This window comes from Salvelinus fontinalis, chromosome 1 (genome assembly GCF_029448725.1).
Source record: "Salvelinus fontinalis isolate EN_2023a chromosome 1, ASM2944872v1, whole genome shotgun sequence".
Classification (NCBI taxonomy): Eukaryota; Metazoa; Chordata; class Actinopteri; order Salmoniformes; family Salmonidae; genus Salvelinus; species Salvelinus fontinalis.
Window position 1 is genome coordinate 39,156,453 of NC_074665.1, and position 25,848 is coordinate 39,182,300.

General features: G+C 41.6%; 1 protein-coding gene across 1 annotated transcript in view; it reads left to right on the plus strand.

Moving 5' to 3' along the window:
• cpn1 (carboxypeptidase N, polypeptide 1) overlaps positions 1 to 25,848 on the plus strand; it is a 146,823-nt gene that overhangs the window by 87,406 nt on the left and 33,569 nt on the right. Inside the window, exon 3 of the mRNA XM_055920873.1 lies at positions 7,602 to 7,757. Within this exon, the coding sequence (XP_055776848.1) occupies positions 7,602 to 7,757 (156 nt within the window). The remainder of the gene's footprint in view (positions 1 to 7,601; positions 7,758 to 25,848) is intronic.

Here is a 25,848-nt window from a genome sequence, read left to right on the forward strand (position 1 = left end):
CAGCAAGCGGTACCGGAGTGCCAAGTCTAGGTCCAAAAGGCTCTATAACAACTTCTACCCCCAAGCCATAAAACTGCTGAGCAATTAATCAAATGGTCACCCGGACTATTTGCATTGACCCCCCCCCTTTGTTTTTACACTGCTTCTACTCTCAGCACTGCTGCCAGACCCTGAGCTCACCTGCGGGAATTGTTTGTTTGTTTATAGTTATATCGTTCAATTTTGTTTAGTTTTGTCGCACTTGTCTAAATCTAAGTGCGTCGCAAGTTTAAAAGAGTATTGTTCGTGGCATGTGTGACGACCTTAACCTGTCTAGGATCAGCGTGGCGCTAGCGGCACACCCCCCCCCCCCCCCCACTGAAAAACCAGTGCCGCGAAATTCAAAAAAAATATTTTTTTTAAATATTTAACTTTCACACATTAAAGTCCAATACAGCTAATGAAAGACACAGATCTTGTGAATCCAGTCAACATGTCCGATTTTTAAAACGTTTTACAGGGAAGACACAATATGTAAAGATGTACATCTATTACCTAAAAACACATTAGCATAATCCACCATCTTTTATTTGTCCACCAACACCAGTAGCCATCACCAATTCGGCTAAACTAAGATATTTATAGCCCCTAACCAACAAAAGAACTCATCAGATGACAGTCTGAACATATTTATGGTATGGGATAGGTTTTGTTAGAAAAAAGTGCATATTTCAGGTAGATGGCATAGGTTACAATTGCACCCACCGTCACAAATGGAATAGAAAAACTACTTAGAGCAACGTGTTTACCTACTTACTAATCATCAAACATTTCGTAAAAATACACAGCATACACGAATCGAAAGACACAGATCCTGTGAATACAGACAATATTTCAGATTTTCTAAGTGTCTTACAGCGAAAACACAATAAATCGTTATATTAGCGTAGCACATACCACATAGCAGCCCAGCATTGATTCTAGCCAAAGTGAGCGATAAAAGTCAACATCGCCAAAAGATATTAATTTTTTCACTAACCTTCTCAGAATTCTTCAGATGACACTCCTGTAACATCATATTACACAATGCATATAGAGTTTGATCGAAAACGTTTATATTTAGCCACCAAAATCATGGTTAGACAATGTGAAATGTAACTCAGCTGGTCAGAATATGTCCTTGCGCCACTTAGACAGTGATCTACTCTTATACATAAATACTCATAAACGTGACTAAAAAATATAGGGTGGACAGGGATTGATAGACAATTTAATTCTTAATACAATTGCGGAATTACATTTTTTAATTTATCCTTACTTTTCAATACAGTTTGCGCCAAGCGAAACTACGTCAAAAAACATGGCGTCCTAAGCCACTAAAATATTTCGACAGAAACACGATTTATCATAATAAAAATGTCCTACCTTGAGCTGTTCTTCCATCAGTATCTTGGGCAAAGGATCCTTTCTTGGGAGAAATCGTCTTTTGGTGGAAAGCTGTCCTCTTGCCATGTGGAAATGTCAACTGCGTTCGGGATGAACTGAAAAGCGTGCCCAACTATTCACATCGTTGCAAAAATAAATGTCCCAAAATCGCACTAAACGGATATAAATTGCTATAAAACGCTTTAAATTAACTACCTTATGATGTTTTTAACTCCCATAACGAGTAGAAACATGACCCGAGTAATATTACCCCCTTCACTAATGCTTGGAACAGGAGCGGGCCGGTGTCCTCTAGGCGCATGACGCAGCTCCAAAAGAATGACTAGCTTCAGGGTTTTTTCATTTGTAGGGCCTGTGAACGCGCAATCGACCCCATTGGAATCGTCATCACGTAAAGGCATCCAGGGGAAGACGTAAGAAGTGTCCGTATAGTCATAGCAATATCAGTGCCGTTTTAACTGACTTCAGAACAGTGGCCAACATTTCTGAAATCTGAATCCATGTCAGGGAAATTGCTGTAGAATGGGCTCTGTTCCACTTAGAGACAAAATTTCAACTCCTATAGAAACTATAGACTGTTTTCTATCCAATAATAATAATAATATGCATATTGTACGACCAAGGATTTTGTGGGAAGCCGTTTCAAAAATTACCCAATTAGCATAAATAGTCTAAACAGCGCCCCCATCCCCAACAGGTTTTAATCCTAACTGCTGTAATATGCGGAAAACTTTACAATCACTACCGGAGGTTGTATGGATTCAGTGAGTAAATCAACCACCATCACCTACTCCCGTAAGTTTCTGCTCTCTTTCCGAAGATAAAGCCAAAACAGCATTGCCTTGCCTGATGGTTGTTCTACAAAGTCAAAAATGGGAACTAAGAAGACGCGAGGCTCAAGAGGTGGTATCAGGAACAGATTACAGAGGCGGGGATGCCATCACCCGCTCCCGTTGATCACCCTGTCAAATGTGCGGTCATTAAATAACAAAGTGGATGAGTTAGAGGCAAGGGCTAAATTTGAAGAGGACTTTAGGAGAAGTAACTTAATCTGCTTTACAGAAACGTGGCTCATGCAGGTTAATATTGATGTGAACATTGATGGATACACTGTCATTAGAGCAGATCGAGACAAAACAACGTTACATAAATCAATAGGCGGGGCGCTATGCACCTTTTTAGACAATACTTGGGCCACGCAGTGTAATGTGATTGAACAAGTTTGCACCGGAGACTATGAAATTCTCGTTGTATCATTCAGGCTATTCTATCTACCACGCATGTTTGGACAAATTACCACTATTCTGGTCTATGGTGCCTTGGACCTATCAATAAGGAAGCTGCTGACAGGATTACAGACTGTTTCAGTGCTGCACTTTTACGATCAACTGACTAGCCAGTATTTGTGCTAGGGGATTTTAATATGCTCTCCCTCTCCGCGCACCTCCCCATTCTGCAACAGTACGTCACCTGTCCAACAGGTGAAACGTGAAAAACCTGTAGAGAAATCCATTCAGGTATGGACAGAGGACAGCAGGGAGGAGCTCAAGGATTGCCTTGACGTCACAGACTGGGAGGTGTTCTTTGACTCAGGGATCCCCACGAGTTGACAGACAGCATTACCTCATATATCCAGTTCTGTGAGGATACTGACATTAACACGAAAACTGTCAGAGTATTTCCCAACAACAAGCCCTGGGTGTCTAAGGACTTGAAAATGTGCCTCAATGAAAGGATGTTTGCATTCCTGAAAGGAGATACTGATGCTGTAAAGGAGAAAGAAAATTAATTCAGGTCAAAAATATGGAAAGCAAAACTTCAAGCATAAAGTGGAGCAGAGGTTCTGTACTGGCAATCCAAGACAAGCATGGGCAGCTTAATGCAATGATGGGAAAAGAAAGGACAAGAGAGAACAGTAATATGTCAGACTGTTCATCCTTTGTAAACGACCTAAACTGTTTTTATGGAAGATTTGATACCGTCGATTTTAAAGACAAATGTAAACAAATATGTGAGATTATCGCCATATCCTCTCCTGTCCAGATAACAGAGAATGAGATGGCCCCATGCTTGTTAAATATTAAGCCACACAAAGCACCGGGCCCAGACAGACTACGAGGCAAAGTACTGAAGGTCTGCGCTGACCAGCTCAAGGGAGTACTCACACGACTGTTTCAACTCCTGCTGACCACCTGCACAGTGCCAATATCCTGGAAGGTGTCGATCATTGTACCGGTGCCTAAGAAGTCAGAGGCTAAATCACCAAATGACTTTCGACCTGTGGCCCTCACGCCTCTTTTGGCCAAATGCATTGAAAGGGTTGTTAGTAAGCACCTTGCCCTTTCCATAGCAGATCAACTGGACCTGTTACAGTTTGCCTATAAGGCCCAGAGAGGGAGTGAGGATGCTACCCTGACCTTGGTGAACATGGTTGCTAGTCACCTTCAACATGCAAAATGCCTTTGTTTGTTTCACATTCAACAGTTTGCTGTGTGCATCAAGTATGGTCCACCACCCAAAGGACATCCAGCCAACCTGACAACTGTGGGAAGCATTGGAGTCATCATGGGCCAGCATCCCTGTGGAATGCTTTCGATACCTTGTAGACTCCATGCTCCAACGAATTGAGGCTATTCTGAGGGCAAAAGGGGGTGCAACTCAATATTAGGAAAGGTGTTACTAATGTTTTGTAGACTCTGTGTGTAACTCTTACTTATATTTTAATTTAATGTAATATCTTATGTTGTTCTTGTCTATTACTGTTCTGTACTTTGTCGTGTATTTGTACGTTTTATATGGACCCCAGGAAGAGTAGTTGCTGCATGCTGCATTTTCTCCATTTAAACTGGTCTTGGTCTGGACATGGTCTCTATACACTGGTCCTTGGTCTGGGTCCTGGTTCGGAGCTTTTCGCCCATTTCACCCTTTTCGCCTTTCCGACCGTTTCGCGCTTTATAGTTTCTCAAACATTATGCCTTATTTTAGAAGTCATACAATTTGGTTCAAGTACAACAACAATCCCTCACTGTTTAGCGATGTCTATCTGAAAGAGGCAGTAGGTCTTGATAGGATTTGAACCCAGGCCGCCATGGGTTGGCATATATTTCAAGACTAAGTCACTAAGCCTCTGAGCCATGGCAAAAATCAGGGTTGAACACTATGGAAGAGCATGCATGTATGAATTGCTGGTTCCAGTCTTGACTCAATTTCTTGTGTTTACACAAATCTTATAATATGTATTTTCTATTTTATCCAACGCAACTTACAGTCATGTGTGGATACATTCGGGTGGTCGTGGGATTCAGACCCACTATCCTGGCACTGCAAGTGCCATGCTCTAACAACTGAGCCACAGAGGACCACCATGTGGGTGATGGACACTTCAGGGAAAAAGTGTAGGTTATTGACATGCAGAGCTTGCAAGTGGCTCCAACCCTCAAAGAGCACAAACATAGATGTATATTTGGCTCAAACATAGACCTCTATAATGTACTGTACTTTACTATAATGTGCTCTGTATTGTAATGTCCTTTACTGCTCTGTAATGTACTGTACAGAACTATACTGTAATGTGCTGTACTGAACTATACTGTAATGAACTGTACTGTACTGAACTATACAGTACTGAACTGTACCTTACTGTACTATACTGTACTGAATTATAGTTTACTGAACTGAACTATATTGTACTGAACTGTACTGTACAGAGCTATACTTTACTCAAGTTTACTTGAGGGGAGGCAGGTAGCCTAGTGGTTAGAACATTGGGCCAGTAACCGAAAGATTGCTAAATCGAATCCCTGAGCTGACAAGGTAAGAATCTGTCATTTTGCCCCTGAACAAGGCAGTTAACCCACTGTTCCTAGACTATCATTGTAAATAAGATTTTGTCTTAATTAACTGACTTGCCTAGTTAAATAAAGGATAAATAAAAAAAATACAATTAAAATTACTCCACTGGATCTTATTTTTACCCATTTAAACTGGTCTTGGTCTGGTCATGGTCTCGATCCACTTGTCCTTGGTCTGGGTCTGAGAAAATATAGTCTTGGTCTAGATCTAAAGGGGTACGGTCTTGACTTCATCTCTGGTACTCACACCAATGTTATACTTTTCAATCCATGTGGGTAGTGGACCTGTGCACACTTCAGGAAACACTGTAGAGTATTGAGATGCATGGCCAGCAGGGGGCTCTATTCCCTCCAAGAGTGACTTGAATTGTCAGGCCCAAACTCACTCAACTTCATTGGCTCACAGCGGCCATGACATTTAAGATATCAACTTCTTTTAAAATACATTTCAATATCTTGGTCTATAGATGCTGTACAGCAAGTTTGGGAGAAAATGGTTTAGTGGTGTCTGAGGAGATGTTGTTTAAAAATGTAGAATAATTTATACTATTTTCAAAACGGATAATCCATCACGGTGACGTCATTGGTCCAAGAGGCAAATTTGTTCCTTTCGGTAAACATATGTACCAAATTCCAAGACTCTAGGTTGAACGAGGAGTCGGCTGACCTTTTGAATTTAAAGTCTGTTTATAGCGCCACCATTTGACCAAGTAGTATTTGTGCATCAATTTACAGAATCCCATAAATACAATACGGTTTCACCAGGTTCACTGCTGAACCCCTAATAGTGTACGCCAACAAATACAATAGGGTTTCACCAGCTTTTCTGGTGTGTATGGCCTAAAATGTTTATGCTCTAAATGTTGACTTAGTGCTTAGGCACCTAAAAAAAGAGCACTACACCACTGACCATAGTACTGATAATTTTTGATTGTTTGAAATTATTCAAAGTAAAACCATAAAGTACCCATTGTTTAACTCACTAGGGTACGTGGGACGTTAGCGTCCCACCTGGCCAACATCCAGTGAAAATGCAGAGCGCCAAATTCAAAACCAGAAATACTCATTATAAAAATTCATAAAACATACAAGTGTTATACATCGATTTAAAGATTAACTTCTTGTTAATCCAACCACGGTCAGATTTCAAAAAGGCTTTACGGCGAAAGCATACCATGCGATTATCTGAGAACAGCGCCCAGCAGACAAATCATTACAAACAGTTACCAGCCAAGTAGAGGAGTTACACAAGTCAAAAATAGCGCTAAAATTAATCACTTACCTTTGATGATCTTCATATGGTTGCACTCACAAGACTAATCTAGAAGAAAAAGAAACCCACACCTATGTGATGCTGGATTGTACCCTGATGAAGACAGCTTGCCTGTCGAAACGTTGGTAAGGATTGTACCCTGATGAAGACAGCTTGCCTGTCGAAACGTTGGTAAATTAAATATTTTTGCATTTGAGCTCCTAGAGTGTGCGGCTCTCCTTTATTTTTAAATGCACTCACAAGACTCCCATTTACTCATCAAATGTTTGTTTTGTTCGATGAAGTCCCTGTTTATATCCAGAAATATCCATTTTGTTTGCGTGTTTTGTTCAGTAATCCACAGGCTCAAACGCAGTCACAACAGGCAGACGTAAAATCTAAATAGTATCTGTAAAGTTTGTAGAAACATGTCAAACGATGTTTATAATCAATCCTCAGGTTGTTTTTCGCCTAAATAATCGATTGTTTTTAGCCTAAATAATCAATAATATTTCAACCGGACAATAACGTCGTCAATATAAAAGGTAAACAAGAAAGGCGCACTCTCGGTCGTGCGCATGAAAAACCTCTGGGACACTGTAGGGTCCACTCATTCAGAGTGGTCTTACTCTCTCATTTTTCAGAATACAAGCCTGAAACAATTTCTAAATACTGTTGACATCTAGTGGAAGCCATAGGAAGTGCAATTTGAGTACTAAGTCAATGGATACTGTAATGGCATTCAATAGAAAACTACAAACATAAAACAATCCCACTTCCTGGATGGATTTTTCTCAGGTTTTCGCCAGCCAAATCAGTTCTGTTATACTCACAGACATTATTTTAACAGTTTTGGAAACTTTAGAGTGTTTTCTATCCAAATCTATATGCATATCCTAGCTTCTGGGCCTGAGTAGCAGGCAGTTTACTTTGGGAACGCTTTTCATCAGGAGGTAAAAATAGTGCCCCCTACCCTAGTGAAGGTAATCACTCTTACCAGGGGAACATCAGTTGAAATAGGACTTTAAGATATAGTGTAACCTCATAGGAATTTTCTTCTGTTTGTCCATCAGGGTCCTGAGTTCAATGGCTACCTAGTTGGGCGAGGCAACTCCAGGGAGGTGGACCTGAACCGGAATTTTCCAGACCTGAACGCTCTCATGTACTACTACGAGAAGACTAATGATCGGAACCATCACCTGCCCCTGCCTGATAACTGGGAGCATCAGGTATGTACCAGACAGCCCTGCAGATCAACCACAAGACCGAGTAGCGGAAGAATACATGGGGTTAAGACCAGGGAATGGAACCCAACTTTTATTCCAACAGTTTCTTTCTGAACAGAACCACTTTTTTAAACTTTCTTTCCACTGTTCCGATTAGCAAAATAAAATTATGAACCGGTTTGAACCCCAACAAAGTCCCGGTTTATATAAACTCAGCAAAAAAGAAACGTCCTCTCACTGTCAACTGCGTTAATTTTCAGCAAACTGAACATGTGTAAATATTTGTATGAATGTAACAAGATTCAACAACTGAGACATAAACTGAACAAGTTCCACAGACATGTGACTAACAGAAATTGAATTATGTGTCCCAGAACAAAGGGGGGGTAAAAATCAAAAGTAACAGTCAATATCTGGTGTGGCCACCGGCTGCATTAGGTACTGTCTGTGTTCTGCCATCTCCTCCTCATGGACTGCACCAGATTTGCCAGTTCTTGCTGAGAGATGTTACCCCACTCTTCCACCAAGGCACCTGCAAGATCCTGGACATTTCTGGGGGGAATAGCCCTAGGCCTCACCCTCCGATCCAACAGGTCCCAGGCGTGCTCAATGGGATTGAGATCCGGGCTGTTTGCTGGCCATGGCAGAACACAGACATTCCTGTCTTGCGGGAAATCACGCACAGAACGAGCAGTATGGCTGGTGGCATTGTCATGCTGGAGGGTCATGTCAGGATGAGCCTGCAGGAAGGGTACCACATGAGGGAGGAGGATGTATTCCCTGTAACGTACAGCGTTGAGATTGCCTGTAATGACAACAAGCACAGTCCGATGATGCTGTGACACACCGCCCCAGACCATGACGGACCCTCCACCTCCAAATTGATCCCGCTCCAGAGTACAGGCCTGTCACGGTCGTGTGGAGGATTGACGGACCAAAATGCAGCATTAGGAAAATAAGCCATCTCCTTTTATTGATGACGACGGCAAAACGAAAACAAAACACTTACAAAACTAACAAAACAAACAAACGATCGTGAAGCTAAATAAACGATGTGCACATACAGGCTACAAACGTTTAACATAGACAATTACCCACACCACATGAAAGCCTATGGCTACCCTAAATATGGCTCCCAATCAGAGACAACAGAAATCAGCTGTCTCTAATTGGGAACTCATTCAGGCAACCATAGACTCTCCTAAACAACTAAACCAACATAGACAACGCTAGACACATGCCTACACACAAACCCATACAATACACCCAACACCCCCTTTACCATATAATCACCCAAAACCGACAAAACACAAACATTCCCCATGTCACACCCTGACCTAACTAAAATAATAAATAAAACAAAGAATACAAAGGCCAGGGCGTGACAAGGCCTTGGTGTAACGCTCATTCCTTCGACGATAAACTCACCTAAACCCTTTACAATGAAGATCTGTGAAGTTACATGGATTTTTACGAATTATCTTTGAAAGACAGTGTCCTGAAAAAAGGACGTTTCTTTTTTTGATGAGTTTAGTTCCTCTTTTAACCTGCGACATCAATAGTTTTTACATTTAACTCAGATAGAGCAGGCACTGTGACTGTTGTGTGTGTTGTTATTAGGAAAGTTGTTAGATGTTGCTTGTTGTGGTAAATTCCTGTTTATTACTACAGTGTGTAGTGTGAGGTGAATTGTCAATTTCCACATATTAGAAAACATTTATATTATCACACAATCAAACCAATGATGCTATTAACACTACAATTGCCTGGCCTTTCATGTTGCTTGGCTACACCTTTAGCATACAGATGCATCGGATGCATATCAACCCATAAGATGCGCAAACATGAAAACCAACGCTTGATAAATAGTGCATAAACAAATATAAAGCATGAATTGCATGAATAAATATTTGTGGAAATATATACATCTAAAAATAGAACAACAATAGTTATTTGTTTAGATAGAGTCAGGGATATGTTTTGTTTAATTCTACAAAGTCCAAGTGAAAAATGTGGTCCGAAAGCCAATTTTCGACACTTCCAGCCAAAGACCCATCAACAATCTAACAGTCTAATAAATATATTTAATATATGCTATCTGAAGAATAATACATTTTTGTGTTCATAAAGGTCTTAGGTAACATTAAAATACTAAAAAACAATTATTTCTAAGAGCATAATAACATTTACATTACTTTATTTTAGGCTACAAGTAAAAACAAAAGTCTATCACAAAGAAGTCCATTATAATTTTGTTTTGGCAGGTCTAAAGAAAAATTGTGAAAATAAGACAATATATTTAAAAGAAAACAGAATAGCATATTTTAAGCTTATCATGTTACTAGTCTTTGCTTAGTAGCCAGAGTAATGTGCCGAGCGAGTAGTCATGTGCTGAATGCAGGTACAGCGCGATTTTTCTTGTGAACATTTGGAAATAAAGCTGTACCTCTTGAATTTTGAGAGTTATTTGACAAAGGTAGAAACTGAAGAATATGACCTTTCTGATACTATATAGACATACAAAATGTTTTACCTGCATAAAGTGATGCTCCTTTCCCTGCATCTGTCAAATACAAGGTGTGCCCATCTCTTCATGTATGATTTGACAACTGATAATATTGTCACAAATCAACTTTTGTCAATTTAATCTTCTCTATAGGCTGTCTTATTATGTGTGAAATTATTTTCGGTATAGTTTAGGAGTAGTTTCGTTAGGTCGGCTGCGCAGGCTGACTGGCATTGTTTGTTTCCCTTTTGCTCATCAACTTGGATAGAGTCAAGGATATGTTTTGCATTATTCTAAAGGCCTACTGCAACACGTATCATGTGTTAGTTTCCCTTACAATAAATGTGATTAGTAATATAGTTATAGTAAATAAAACACTCCCGTAACAGTTTACTTTTGCAAAGTAAAACGTAAAAGAGGAATGGTATCAACCCGCAAGGCGCACGGTCAAATTATTAACATGAGCGCCAATGCCGATAAATAGGCATAACACAAACTCATTACACTATTGTTATTCTAAATTAAAATCAATTTCTTCACCCTCTTTATCATTAACCTCTACGGGATCAGTGACCCCTCCTTTCAAATGGTATCAAGAATATGCATATCCTTGCTTCAGGTCCTGAGCTACAAGCAGTTAGATTTTATGTAATTTTAGGCAAAAATTTAAAAAAAGGGTCCGATCCTTAAGAGGTTTTTAACAAAGTAAAATCTAAAAGTGAATCATAAAAACCCGTAAAACATGAGCGCCAACACTGATAAATAACCATAACAAAAACTCATCATTACAGTATTTTCTTTCTAAATTAAATCAACGTCTTCACCCTTCTTATCATTGTTGGTCCTAATCTGAATTCAATTGTGAAATAAAATACACAACTATCCCCCATATATCCTTTTGCCATTCATTCAGTCTCATCCTTGCCCACCCAAGCCAAGCTTGTCCCAACCTCCCATTTTTTTCCTCCCTCCCTCCCTCCCTCCCTCCCTACCTCTCAGACACACTTACACCCATCCATCCATTGACTTACTCATCCATTCTCATTCATTCCCGCCCAACATATTACCTACACATATTCATATTCACCATCCCTCACTCTTCCCTCACACTCCCATTTATATATACAAATGCACACACACATACTGTAGCAATAAAAAAAGGCAAATTCAAGGAACCTCCAAAGAGGTAATCTCTACAAGTAATTAACCTTGAGATTACTATTCCCAACTACAAAAGACTACTCCTTGTTTCTCAAAGTAAGAAAAGCTATCCAAAAATTGTCTGAACAATTTACTGGGTTCAAAAATCCATGACATAGTGGTATCGGATCATTATAAACTTAGTTCATAGTAGGGGGATCATTTAATCATCACTTATGCTTATTCATGGGTTGCACCTCCGTCACTCAGTCGCGTCATGCCATTGTTATGAACGTTCTCAAGCCGCCCTCTACAGGCGGCGCCATAATGGTGCCCTAAATTGATGATAAACCCAGTCATTCTGTTTTGTCTAAATTACACAATAGTGCCTGGAAATACAATTACATTGCTAAAGTAGTCAAATATATAGTAGGAAACAACTTTGCCAGCTTTATCATGTTGTCAAATTTACTTTAGACAGATGGCAATGCTTAACTACACCAACAGAAAATACATTAAGTAACAGAATATGGAGAATGAACAAACCCAAGATATATTAAATATGTAAATGAAGAAAAAATACAAGCCTTCACAATTACAGGATATAAAATGAACGTGGGAAAAAAACAAATAATGGCAATAGGAAAAATACAGCAATCCTTTAAGTGGACCACAACAAATATAAAATACATAGGATGCTTAATAAGTGACAACAAACAACAAATATATATAAAGATAAGTGTATCCCATTACTCAAGAATATGAAAGCAGATCTAATTAAATGGAACAATCTTCCCATAAATCTTACAGGTAGAACAAAACCTCTTCAGAATGGCATGGCTCCCAATGTTTTCCTATTTCTTCTCAGTAATATGAATTACCTCACCGAAGACATTCTTTAGAAAAGTATAGTATACCAAACATTAGCAACACCTTCCTAATATTGAGTTACACCCTCAATTCGTCAGAGCATGGACTCTACAAGGTGTCGAAAGCGTTCCCCAGGGATGCTGGCCCATGTTTACTCCAATGCTTCGCACAGTTGTGTCAAGTTGGCTAGATGTCCTTTGGGTGCTGGACCATTCTTGATAAACATGAGAAACTGTTGAGAGTGAAAAACCAAGCAGTGTCACAGTTCTTGAAACAAACTGGTGTGCCTGGCTAGGGCTGTGTCGGTCATGAAATACAGTGCTGTCACGATCGTGTGGCGGATTGATGGACCAAAACGCAGCATTTGGAAAGTAAGCCATCTTCTTTTATTTTAAAAGATGACGAAAAATAAACACGAAACACTTAATACAAAACAAAACAAGAAAACGATCGTGAAGCTAATAAACGTCGTGCACATACAACAGGCTACAAACGTTCTGACATAGACAATTACTCACAACCAATGAGAGCCTATGGCTACCCTAAATAAGGCTCCCAATCAGAGACAACCGAAATCAGCTGTCTCTAACTGGGAACTCATTCAGGTAACCATAGACTCTCCTAGACAACTAAACATACATAGACAACACTAGACACATGTACTCCACACAAACCCATATCCTATACCCAACAACCCCTTTACCATAAAAACACCCAAAACCAACAAAACACAAACATTCCCCATGTCACACCCTGACCTAACTAAAATAATAAAGAAAACAAAGAATACTAAGGCCAGGGCGTGACATAACCCCCCCCTTAAGGTGCGAACTCCGAGCGCACCATTACACAGTCTAGGGGAGGGTCTGGGTGGGCTTCCATCCACGGTGGCGGCTCCGGCTCTGGTTGTGGTCCCCACGTCACCACAGTCCCTAACCACCTCCTAGGCTTCCTCCAAATGACCCCCCTCCACATTAACCCCATTGCATTAAGGGGCAGCTCCGGACTGAGGAATGGCAGCTCCGGACTAAGGGCCAGTACCAGGGTAAGGGGCAGTACCAGGGTCAGGGGCAGTACCAGGGTCAGGGGCAGCACCAGGGTAAGGGGCAGCACCAGGGTAAGGGGCAGCACCAGGGTAAGGGGCAGCACCAGGGTAAGGGGCAGCACCAGGGTAAGGGGCAGCACCAGGGTAAGGGGCAGCTCCGGACTGAGGAATGGCAGCTCCGGACTGAGGAATGGCAGCTCCGGACTGAGGAACGGCAGCTCCGGACTGAGGGACGGCCCATGGCTGGCTGACAGATCTGGCTGCTCATGGCTGGCTAACGGATCTGGCTGCTCATGGCTGGCTGACGGATCTGGCTGCTCATGGCTAGCTGACGGATCTGGCTGCTCATGGCTAGCTGACGGATCTGGCTGCTCATGGCTAGCTGACGGATCTGGCTGCTCATGGCTAGCTGACGGATCTGGCTGCTCATGGCTAGCTGACGGATCTGGCTGCTCATGGCTAGCTGACGGATCTGGCTGCTCATGGCTAGCTGACGGATCTGGCTGCTCATGGCTAGCTGACGGATCTGGCTGCTCAAGGCTAGCTGACGGATCTGGCTGCTCATGGCTGGCTGACTGATCTGGCTGCTCCTGTCTGATTGGCGGCTCTGGCAGATCCTGTCTGGTTGGCGGCTCTGGCAGATCCTGTCTGGTTGGCGGCTCTGGCAGATCCTGTCTGGTTGGCGGCTCTGGCAGATCCTGTCTGACGGACGGCTCTAGCGGCTCCTGTCTGGCTGGCGGCTCTAGCGGCTCCTGTCTGGCTGGCGGCTCAGTGGGCTCATGGCAGACGGGCGGCTTTGCAGGCTCATGGCAGACGGGCGGCTTTGCAGGCTCATTGCAGACGGATGGCTCAGATGGCGCTGGGGAGACGGATGGCTCAGATGGCGCTGGGGAGACGGATGGCTCAGATGGCGCTGGGGAGACGGGCAGTTCAGTCATCGCTGTGCAGACGGCAGACTCCTGCCGGCTGAGGCGCACTGTAGTCCTGGTGCGTGGTGCCGGGACTGGTGGCACCGGGCTGGGGACACGCATCTCAGGGCTAGTGCGGGGAGCAGCAACAGGACGCACAGGACTCTGGGGACACACAGGAGGCTTGGTGCGTGGTTTAGACACTGGTGGTAAAGGGCTGGAGACACGCACCATATAGCTAGTGCGTGGAGGAGGCACTGGTGGTACTGGGTTGGGGCGGGGAGGTGGCGCCGGAAATACCGGACCGTGCAGGCGTACTGGCTCCCTTGAACGCCGAGCCTGCCCAACCTTACCTGGTTGTATGCTCCCCGTCGCCTGACCAGTGCGGGGAGGTGGAATAACCCGCACCGGCCTATGTAGGCGAACCGGGGACACCATGCGTAAGGCTGGTGCCATGTACGCCGGCCCGAGGAGACGCACTGGTGACCAGATGCGTTGGGCCGGCTTCATGACATACGGCTCAACGCTCAGTCTAGCCCGGCCGATACGTGGAGCTGAAATGTACCGAACCGGGCTATGCACGCGTACAGGAGACACCGTGCGCTCTACTGCGTAACACGGTGTCTGCCCGTACTCTCGCTCTCCACGGTAAGTACAGGGAGTAGGCGCAGGTTTCCTACCTGACTTCGCCACACTCCCTTTAAGGCCCCCCCCAAGAAATTTTTGGGTTGTACTCACGGGTTTCCAGCCTTGTCTCCGTGCTGCCTCCTCATATCGCCTCCTCTCGGCTTTAGCTGCCTCCAGCTCTTCACGAGGAAGGCGATATTCTCCCGGTTGAGCCCACGGCCCCTTACCATCCAGTATCTCCTCCCATGTCCATGAATCCTGTGTAGGTAGGTCCTGTTGCCGCTTTCCATGCCGCTTGGTCCTATAATGGTGAGTAATTCTGTCACGATCGTGTGGCGGATTGATGGACCAAAACGCAGCATTTGGAAAGTAAGCCATCTTCTTTTATTTTAAAAGATGACGAAAAATAAACACGAAACACTTAATACAAAACAAAACAAGAAAACGATCGTGAAGCTAATAAACGTTGTGCACATACAACAGGCTACAAACGTTCTGACATAGACAATTACTCACAACCAATGAGAGCCTATGGCTACCCTAAATAAGGCTCCCAATCAGAGACAACCGAAATCAGCTGTCTCTAATTGGGAACTCATTCAGGTAACCATAGACTCTCCTTGACAACTAAACATACATAGACAACACTAGACACATGTACTCCACACAAACCCATATCCTATACCCAACAACCCCTTTACCATAAAAACACCCAAAACCAACAAAACACAAACATTCCCCATGTCACACCCTGACCTAACTAAAATAATAAAGAAAACAAAGAATACTAAGGCCAGGGCGTGACAAGTGCAAGCTGCTGTTGCGCACCTTTGGAACATTTACATTTTAAAAAGTCTAATAATAGGCTAATAGGCTTGTTATTTTTGCAGAGAAAGCTATGCTTATAAGTCCCATGCCATTATTTTGTATTATCTGATTTTATAGTAAAAATAATATAATTGAACTTGTTTGAATAAAATAGAAAGGTTATTTTTACCATTCCGGAGCAAGAGTGCGCATATGAAGTGGCTATGTTGAGTGTAAAAGTGATCATTTGAAACAGGTCCTATATGCTAGATTTAGAGTTATTTGGCAACTTTAGTTGTGAATGAAACCAACCATAGAAATATGGGCGGCATGATGTAACTAAAGGGTATTGATGTGTAACCTTAATTCAACTAAGCAAGTCAGTTAAGAACAAATTATTATTTACAATGACGGCCTACCAGGGAACAGTGGGTTAACAGTGGGTTACCTGCCTTGTTCAGGGGCAGAACGACTGATTTCTACCTTGTCGGCTCAGGGATTCGATCCAGCAACCTTTCGGTTACTGGCCCAAAGCTCTAACCACTTCGCTACCTGCCACCACAAAGCATTGATGATTTGAAGTCGCAAAAAAAGCTTGCTTTTCTTCATCAAGTGATCATATTTTCACCCATCAGACTCTTCTCAATTTAATCTTGTCTTTACTAATATTTAAAATTAGTTTACATTTAGAATGGCCCATTATCAAATAGGCAGGAACAGTGCGCTCGAATAGCAGGTTCGTTTCACTCATGAGGGTAGGCTACTCCGGTTATTTCACTCAACACATCAACCACTGTTTGAGGAGCTTGCAGCCTCTAGCTGCGGAGCCAACCAACACGAAATTAAAATGGAGGACTGAACGTGGAACGTGCAAGAACTTAACAACGATGTTTGGGTCGAATTGTCCAACATCCCACTACCAGGCCTTTGATGATTACTGATCAGAACCTGCTGTGAAAGGAAACTGAACACTTATCATCAAATAAGCCTTCAATCAGTGCCCCAACACTACAGAGCAGCAGGTTGGCTCATGTTTTATTCTGTGAAAGGACAAATGCTATGCACTCATTTGGCGCATAGGATATCCTCCTCGCAATCTCCAAAATCCAACAGCCACATGACAACTTTGTTTGGACGTCGTAAAGGACCATTGGCTGAAACTGAATGAGATATAGCTAACGACCTCCTTTTGCCTGTGGAAAAAAAGAGACCACCAAAATCTGTCCCCAAACAATTTGATTTGCTGGTTTTAAGCATTATACTTTCAAATTAATCTTTGTTGACTGTTGCTGGGTGTTATCGTCCACCATTAGCACCGGCCTGTACCCTAAATGGCCTGTACCCTAAATGCCCAGGAGCTCTCTCCTGGCCCCTAACACTAAGTCTGATTTGTTCTGCTAGGTGACGTAAACTGGGACATGCTTAAACCACCTGACCAAATCCTAAAGCAATGCAACTCCCTAAATCTTTTCAGATTATTACCAATCCCACAAGAATTGATAATATGACAATTTATTGGAAAGACTAGACTCTCAAGAACACGATGGTGTTCTCCATTTTACTTTACAACCCCCACAAGCGTCACGGAACTCATCTGAAGTTGGTAACACCAATCTGCCAACTTCTGTCTGTAGCGTCCAAACTGTTTGTGTGTTACACACTGATATGACCTCTCTATGGAAAGGAGAGACTCTCAAGAACATGTACATCTCTAGGACGCCCAGAAGCCTTGCAAGACTCGTCTGAAGGTAATTTAATCTTGAGGGCAGGGTGCAGCTTTTTCACTTTCGGGAAAAATAGCATGCCAAAATTCAACTGCTTGCTACTCCTCCCCAGAATATAAGATATGCATATTATTAGTAGATTTGGATAGAAAACACTCGGAAGTTTCTAAAACTGTTTGAATCATGTCTGTGAGAATAACAGAACATATGTAGCAGGCAAAACCCTGAGGACAAACCATTCAGAATTTGTATTTTTTTGATGTCACTGTCTTTTCAATGAGTTTTTTTAGAGACACCAGATTTCTAATGGACTTGCTTGCAGTTCCTACCGCTTCCACTGGATGTCACCAGTCCTTGGAAATCGGTTGAGGTTATTCCTTTGTGTAGTGAAGAAGTAGGGCTATCGTAAATGAGGGTCACATGAAGTAAATTTTTGGAGAGAGTCACGTTATGAAAAAAGTTGCGTCATTTTGGTTTCTTTTTGTATTGAACACAGATCATCCCGTCTTCAAATTGATCGTGCTTTTACACCTGCATTCTAGCTGTTTGGGGTTTTAGGCTGGGTCTCTGTACAGCACTTCGAGATATTAGCTGATGTACGAAGGGCTATATAAAATAAACTTGATTGATTGATCGATTATTAACGTTTAAAAATACCTAACGTTGTATGACAAAAGTAGTTTGAAATGTTTTGGTAAATTTACATGTAACTTTTGATATATTTTGTAGTGACTTGGCGAAAGTTGGAAGCTGTGTTTTTCTGGATGAAATGGTCCAAATAAATTGACATTTTGGATATATATCGACGGAATTAATTAATCGAACAAAAGGACCATTTGTGATGTTTATGGGACATATTGGAGTGCCAACAAAAGAATTTCGTCAAAGGTAAGGCATGATTTATATTTTATTTCTGCGTTTTGTGTCGTGCTTGCAGTGTTGAAATATGCTACTCTGTTTGTTTACTGATGTGCTATCATCAGATAATAGCATCTTATTCTTTCGCCGAAAAGCTTTTTTGAAATCTGACATGTTGGCTGGATTCACAACGAGTGTAGCTTTAATTTGGTATCTTACATGTGTGATTTAATGAAAGTTTGATTTTTATATTATTGTAAGGGCTGTCGTTCTCCTCATCCTCGGACGAGGAGAGGAGAGAAGGATCATCAGACCAAAATGCAGCATTCGGGAAATAAGCCATCTTTTATTTAAACACGACGATGGCAACACGAAAAACAAAACACTTTCAAAATTACAAAACAAGAAAACGACGTAGACGAAAAAACCTGAACATGAACTTACTTAACTAAAACGTAAAACTCACGGACAGGAACAGACTACATCGAAACGAAACGAACAACCGAACAGTCCCGTATGGTGCAAGACATAACACAGATACGGAAGACAATCACCCACAAACAAACAGTGAGAACACCCTACCTAAATATGACTCTTAATTAGAGGAAAACGCAAACCACCTGCCTCTAATTAAGAGCCATACCAGGCAACCCAAAACCAACATAGAAACAGAAAACATAGACTGCCCACCCAAAACACATGCCCTGACCATAATACACATACAAAAACAACATAAAACAGGTCAGGATCGTTACAATCATGTTATTTGAATATGGCGAGCTGTATTTTCATTGGCTATTGGCCGGTGGGACGTTTGCGTCCCACCTGCCCCAGAGACGTTAAAAACAAATATATATATTATATATATTTTTAGACTTAAAAGAGTCCTAAAATTCAAAATCAAATAGCTAAATAATCCTTGGTATGACCATCTTAAAACAATTCCATATGTTAGTTTAGTAGAACCCCTCCACTCCTTCAGTATTAAATAAAAAAGGCTGCTCTGCTTGTCTTTATGTGGGTATTGATGGAGATGTCACTCAAATTCATTTAGATTTGATAGACCATACATGTTAAATTGACTTTTTTCTCATCTTTTCTACATAAATCCTCCATATTCCTGAACGAAACTGTGAACACACCGTCTATTTTTTTTACATTGGATAATGGTACATCGTACACTGCAGTTAAGGAACAATGGGAAAGCAATTCTGCTTTGAAGTTAATTTAAAGAATTTGAAGTTAGGATAGCCTAAATGTTTTGAAGTTTGTATTCTAGCACATGTAAATGGGTTATAGTTCAAAAAGTATACATAGCTTGCATACATATTTTTGCTTCTATCTAAATTGGGTCAGTTTGCACATTTTAAATGTGGTTTGGTGTGGATAGCTTCAATAGTTCAAAAGGAAACTTTTGAAGTCATAAAGTATTTATCGTTGTGAAATAATAGTAGTAGTGGTGTTGGTAGTGACGGCAGTAGTAATGGTAGTAGTAGTAGTAATAGGGGTTTCATACAGTTGAAGTCGGAAGTTTACATACACTTCGGTTGGAGTCATTAAAACTCATTTTTCAACCACTCCACAAATTTCTTGTTAACAAACTATAGTTTTGGCAAGTCGGTTAGGACATCTACTTTGTGCATGACACAAGTCATTTTTCCAACAATTGTTTACAGACAGATTATTTCACTTATAATTCACAGTATCACAATTCCAGTGGGTCAGAAGTTTACATACACTAAGTTGACTGTGCCTTTAAACAGCTTGGAAAATTCCAGAAAATGATGTCATGGCTTTAGAAGCTTCTGAAAGGCTAATTGACATCACTTGAGTCAATTGGAGGTGTACCTGTGGATGTATTTAGAGCAGAGAGAACACTCTATGACTAGGGTGGCTGGAGTCTTTGCCTTCCTCTGACACCGCCTGGTATAGAGGTCCTGGATGGCAGGACCCTTGACCGCAGTGATGTACTGGGCTGTACGCACTACCCTCTGTGGTGCCTTGCGGTCGGAGGCCGAGCAGTTGCCATACCAGGCAGTGATGTAACCAGTCAGGATGATCTCGATGCTGCAGCTGTAGAACCTTTTGACGATCTGAGGATCCATGCCAATTTTTTTTCAGTCTCCTGAGGGGGAATAGCTTTTGTCGTGCCCTCTTCACAACTCTCTTGGTGTGCTTGGACCATGTTAGTTTGTTGGTGATGTGAACACCAAGGAACTTGAAGCTCTCAACCTCCACTACAGCCCCGTCGATGAGAATGGGGGGTGCTCTGTCCTCCTTTTCCTGTAGTCCACAATCATCTCTTTAGCCTTGATCACGTTGAGGGAGAGGTTGTTGTCCTGGCACCACACGGCCAGGTCTCTGACCTCCTCCCTATATGCGGTCTCATCGTTGTTGGTGATCAGGCCTACCACTGTTGTGTCATCGGCAAACTTAATGATGGTGTTGGAGTTGTACCTGGCCGTGCAGTCAAGGGTGACCAGGTAATACAGGAGGGAACTGAGCACGCACCCCTGAGGAGCACCCGTGTTGAGGATCAGAGTGGCAGATGTGTTGTTACCTACCCTTACCACCAGTTACAGAGGGATCCAGTTGCAGAGGGAGTTCAGATGTTTAGTCCCAGGGTCCTTAGCTTAGTGAGGAGGTTTGAGGGCACTATGGTGTTGAACACTGAGCTGTAGTCAATGAATAGCATTCTCACATAGGTCTTCCTTTTGTCCAGGTGGGAAAGGGCAGTGTGGAGTGTAATAGAGATTGCATCATCTGTGCATCTGTTGAGGCAGTATTTAAATTGGAGTGGGTGTTGGGTTTCTGGGATAATGGCGTTGATGTGAGCCATGACCTGCCTTTCAAAGCACTTCATGGCTGCAGATGTAAGTGCTACGGGTCGGTAGTCATTTAGGCAGGTTACCTTAGTGTTTTTAGCCACAGTGACTATGGTGCTTTGCTTGAAACATGTTGACCCGCCCTCTGTGAGTATCTCTATAAATTACAGGACTTGCTAACAGACGGTTTCTTCGGGGTGCGGACATGCCATTAAGAACGAATGACCTAACTCTCCTTGGAAACCAAACTCCTATCGACAAAACACTTATGTACTTTTCCTATCCTACTCAGACAGAAGCAATCATCCCAGAAATTATCCTGTGAAACTCACTGCTTGCATTAAAGACTAATTGACTGAATTCGCAATCCATCCCAGCTGGGATCAGAGGAAGAATTTACAGCTTAGAAGAGCTCTCATAGACTTTGCTTTCCCGGACTCAGAGAGAAACTTGGACAACACTGCCTTTTCCCCGGCTCTACCACGGCTTCATCCCATCCAAACGTAATCCAACTGGACAGGCAACATCGACATACAAGTAATATTACCCTGTAACATTTTTCATTTCCTCTTTCAATTTGTAAGATCATATCATTCAAAAACATCCTGTGACTGTGCAATTGTATTTGTATTTGTTAGTGGTCACTCTTCCTGGGGTGCAAACATATTAAAGCACTTACATTACAAAAGAAACTAAAGATAAAACAGTACATCATATCACATTATTACACCACTACATATCTACAATACAAAATGTTCAACACCACCATACAACAATATCACAATGTATGCGGATGCATGTGTCTGTACCTTTGTGTGTGTCTCTTCACAGTCCCCATTGTTCCATAAGGTGTATTTTTTTATGTTTCTGAAGGCCTACCTTCAAAAAAAATCTGATTCTACTGCTTGCATCAGTTACCTGATTTGGAATATAGTTCCATGTAGTCATGTCTCTATCTAGTACTGTGCGCCTCCCATAGTCTGTTCTGGACTTGGGGACTGTGAAGAGACCTCTGGTGGCATGTCTTGTGGGGTATGCATGGGTGTCCGTACTTCAAACAGACAGCTCGGTACATTCAGCTTATCAACACCTCTTACAAAAACAAGTAGTAATGAAGTCTCTCTCTTTCACTTTGAGCCATGATAGATTTACATGCATGTCTGTGTACTTTTATAGGACAGCCATACTGCCCTGCTCTGAGCCAACTGGACATTTACTAAGTCCCTCTTTGTGGCTCCTGAACACACTACCGAACAGTAGTCTAGGTGCGACAAAACTAGGCCTTGTCGATAGTGTTGTTAAGAAGGCAGAGCAGCGCTTTATTATGGACAGACTTCTCCCCATCTTCGCTACTGTTGTATCAATATGTTTTGACCATGACAGTTTACATTCCAGGGTTACTCCAAACAGTTTAGTCACCTCAACTTGCTCAATTTCATCATTATTCATTACGAGATGTAGTTGAGGTTTAGTGAATGATTTGTCCCAAAATCAATGCTATTAGTTTTGTATTTTGGTTGAGTAGCAGTACAGCCATTCATATTTAAGACCCTGTACCCTGCCTTTGTATGGTATCTTTTAACTACCTATATTAGTAAATAAAACCTTGAATTAATTATTTGTGAAACTGAAGCCATTTGCGAGTGACTTGGTTTTTACAGCTCCAGAGCTTATCGGCTATTCATAATGAGAATATAGTCAAATTGAATGTGATTATATTGTTGATATAGTAATTAATGGTATAACGGTTAATTATAACTACTGATAGAGTTAATTCAAGAGTTTCTCTATATCCAACCCTTAATAGTGCACCTCTTAGATTAATTTGGTTAGGATAACCACATTAATCAAATCAATCAAATCAATTAATTTTTTCAGTAATTATTCAGTAAATGATCTTGAATATAAATTAGCCTAAAGTCACAACAAACCAAATCAATATTTTTGAGATAAATGGGTAAACTTCTTGCGATTTTACTTGTTTTTTAGTAACTTTTTTTTCTTGTTGTGTAGTATATGGGGGCTCTGAAAAAACATGAACAAATGTGCATGTGTCAGCATATGGTCTCACAAGGGGTCTGAGGATCTCATCTCGGTACCTAATGGCAGTCAGGCTACCTCTGGCGAGCACATGGAGGGCTGTGCGGCCCCACAAAGAAATGTCACCCCACACCATGACTGACCCATCGCCAAACCGGTCATGCTGGAGGATGTTGCAGGCAGCAGAACGTTCTCCACGGCGTCTCCAGACTCTGTCACGTCTGTCACATGTGCTCATGTGCTCAGTGTGAACCTGCTTCATCTGTGAAGAGCACAGGGTGTGGCCTGCTGGAGGTCATTTTGCAGGGCGCTGGCAGTGCACCTCCTTGCACAAAGGCGGAGGTAGCGGTAGGGCTGCTGGGTTGTTTCCCTCCTACGGCCTCCTCCACGTCTCCTGATGTACTGGCCTGTCTCCTGGTAGCACCTGCATGCTCTGGACACTACGCTGACAGACACAGCAAACCTTTTTGCCACAGTTCGCATTGATGTGCCATCCTGGATGAACTGCACTGCCTGAGCCACTTGTGTGGGTTGTAGACTCCGTCTCATGCTACCACTAGAGTGAGAGCACCGCCAGCATTCAAAAGTGACCAAAACATCAGCCAGGAAGCATAGGAACCGAGAAGTGGTCTGTGGTCACCACCTGCAGAATCACTCCTGTTTTGGGGGGTGTCTTGCTAATTGCCTATAATTTCCACCTTTTGTCTATTCCATTTGCACAACAGCATGTGAAATTTATTGTCAATCAGTGTTGCTTCCTAAGTGGACAGTTTGATTTCACAGAAGTGTGATTGACTTGGAGTTACATTGTGTTGTTTAAGTGTTCCCTCTATTTTTTTGAGCAGTGTATAAAATGAGGCCAAATCAGAAAGTGCAGTCAATCAATCAATCAATCAATCAATCAAGTTTATTTTATATAGCCCTTCGTACATCAGCTAATATCTCAAAGTGCTGTACAGAGACCCAGTCTAAAACCCCAAACAGCTAGAATGCAGGTGAAGAAGCACGGTCTTCACCTGCACAGTCACCCTTTAAGCGCAGAAAACGTGGTAATTAACTACAATGACCTATTCTTGTTGGTTCTTACCTGGGCAAGCCTGTGGGGCTGGCAGACACACGGACAGGAAAAGCGATAGAGAGACAACGAGAGAGCTAAAGAACAGTTGCTTAGGTATCTCTACCTGACAATACATCTAATTGATTGATAGTTGTTAGCATTCTTAAAAGTATGCCTTATCTACTTTGAAGAACTACTGAAATAGTGAGTTTTGTCAGACAGCAGGCAGCTAACCAGCTAGGCTAGACTCTTTTGGGTTCTACTAAGCTAACATATTGAATTGTTTTAAGATGGTCATACCAAGGATCATTTAGCTATTTGATTTAGAATTTTAGGACCCCTTAAGTTATCGAAAAATGATATCATGAAACATTGAATTTGGCCTTAGTGTTATTATCCAATAGAAACACATTGAACAACAGCTTCATACATGGATAAACAGATAGTAAAAAATAAAAAATAATCTAAAGGAAATTTGTTCTTTAAGTGGCTGTCTGAGAGAAATAAGAATGATCAGGAAACTTTTTTTTACATGTATTTAATCCCTTATTTTGGGCACTAAACTATCTCCATGTATACAATTCTTCCATTCACTTTTAAAATGGTACCCGGCTACCTTCAGACTAGTCTTGTGAGGCTGGTGGGCGTCCTAGAGCAAAACAACCGACATGTACGTGTTCGTGAGAGTCTTGCTGTACTGTGTCATATTAGTGTGTAACCCAAACTGTTCAGATGCTACAGATGTTTTCTTTCGAGGGAAGACCGATTTTCGGATGTCTCATGGTCTGACAAACACCGCTCTAGCTTTGCCACCTTTCACCACAGATACGGAAGAGAGACAACGCAAAAAATCTGATACCTCTACCTTCAACTGACCGATTTTGATGTTGATTTTTTATTATTATGCTAATTAGATGTCCACAGGGGCGTGGACATCAACTATAGGTGGTTAAAAAAGCAAACATCTCCTTTAAAGTTTGCCTTTGAAGTCTATGGAGCTTTTATGAAAATGTAAAATGGTTGTAGTTTAAAAAGTACAAATAGTATCAACAATCTTTTGAAAGGCAATTGAATTTGAGTCAGTCTGCAAATGTTGACATTGTGTTGGTGTTTGTAGCTAAAATGCTTCAAAAGCAGTGGCAAATCCAAAATTGGCTTTGAAGTCTATGGAGCTTTAATGCTAATTTAAAATGGTTAAAGTTTAAAAATTATATAAATGGTATCAAAAAGCTGTATACAAACAGCCTATTCCAGACCGGTCTGCACATTTTAAAGTGTGAATGACGTTTCTAGCTTAAACGGTTGAAGGATAATTACAGTGGACATGTTTACCATTCAACTCTATGGCCTTTGAAATGCATTGGGATTAATGCATTATGGTTTTAGTGTGAAAAGTATAAGTATTAGCAAAAACGTTTTTTTTTTCAAGCACATTGACCAGTGGCAATCTAGACGTTTTAGAGTTTTTGTTGTTAGTTTTAAGGTTTTGGCTCTACAGTTTCTGGAGGAAAGTGAAAAATAATAATAATAAAAAGTATGAACAATTTATAAAGTTGCTCTTGATTTCATCAAGCACACCTTGTAATAAAGTAAATACAACTAAAAATAAAATATTCTTACACTAACCAAGTTTTTTTCAATACCTTGTTTGAGTGCTGAGTGTTAAATTGTCTGATACAAGCTGAGC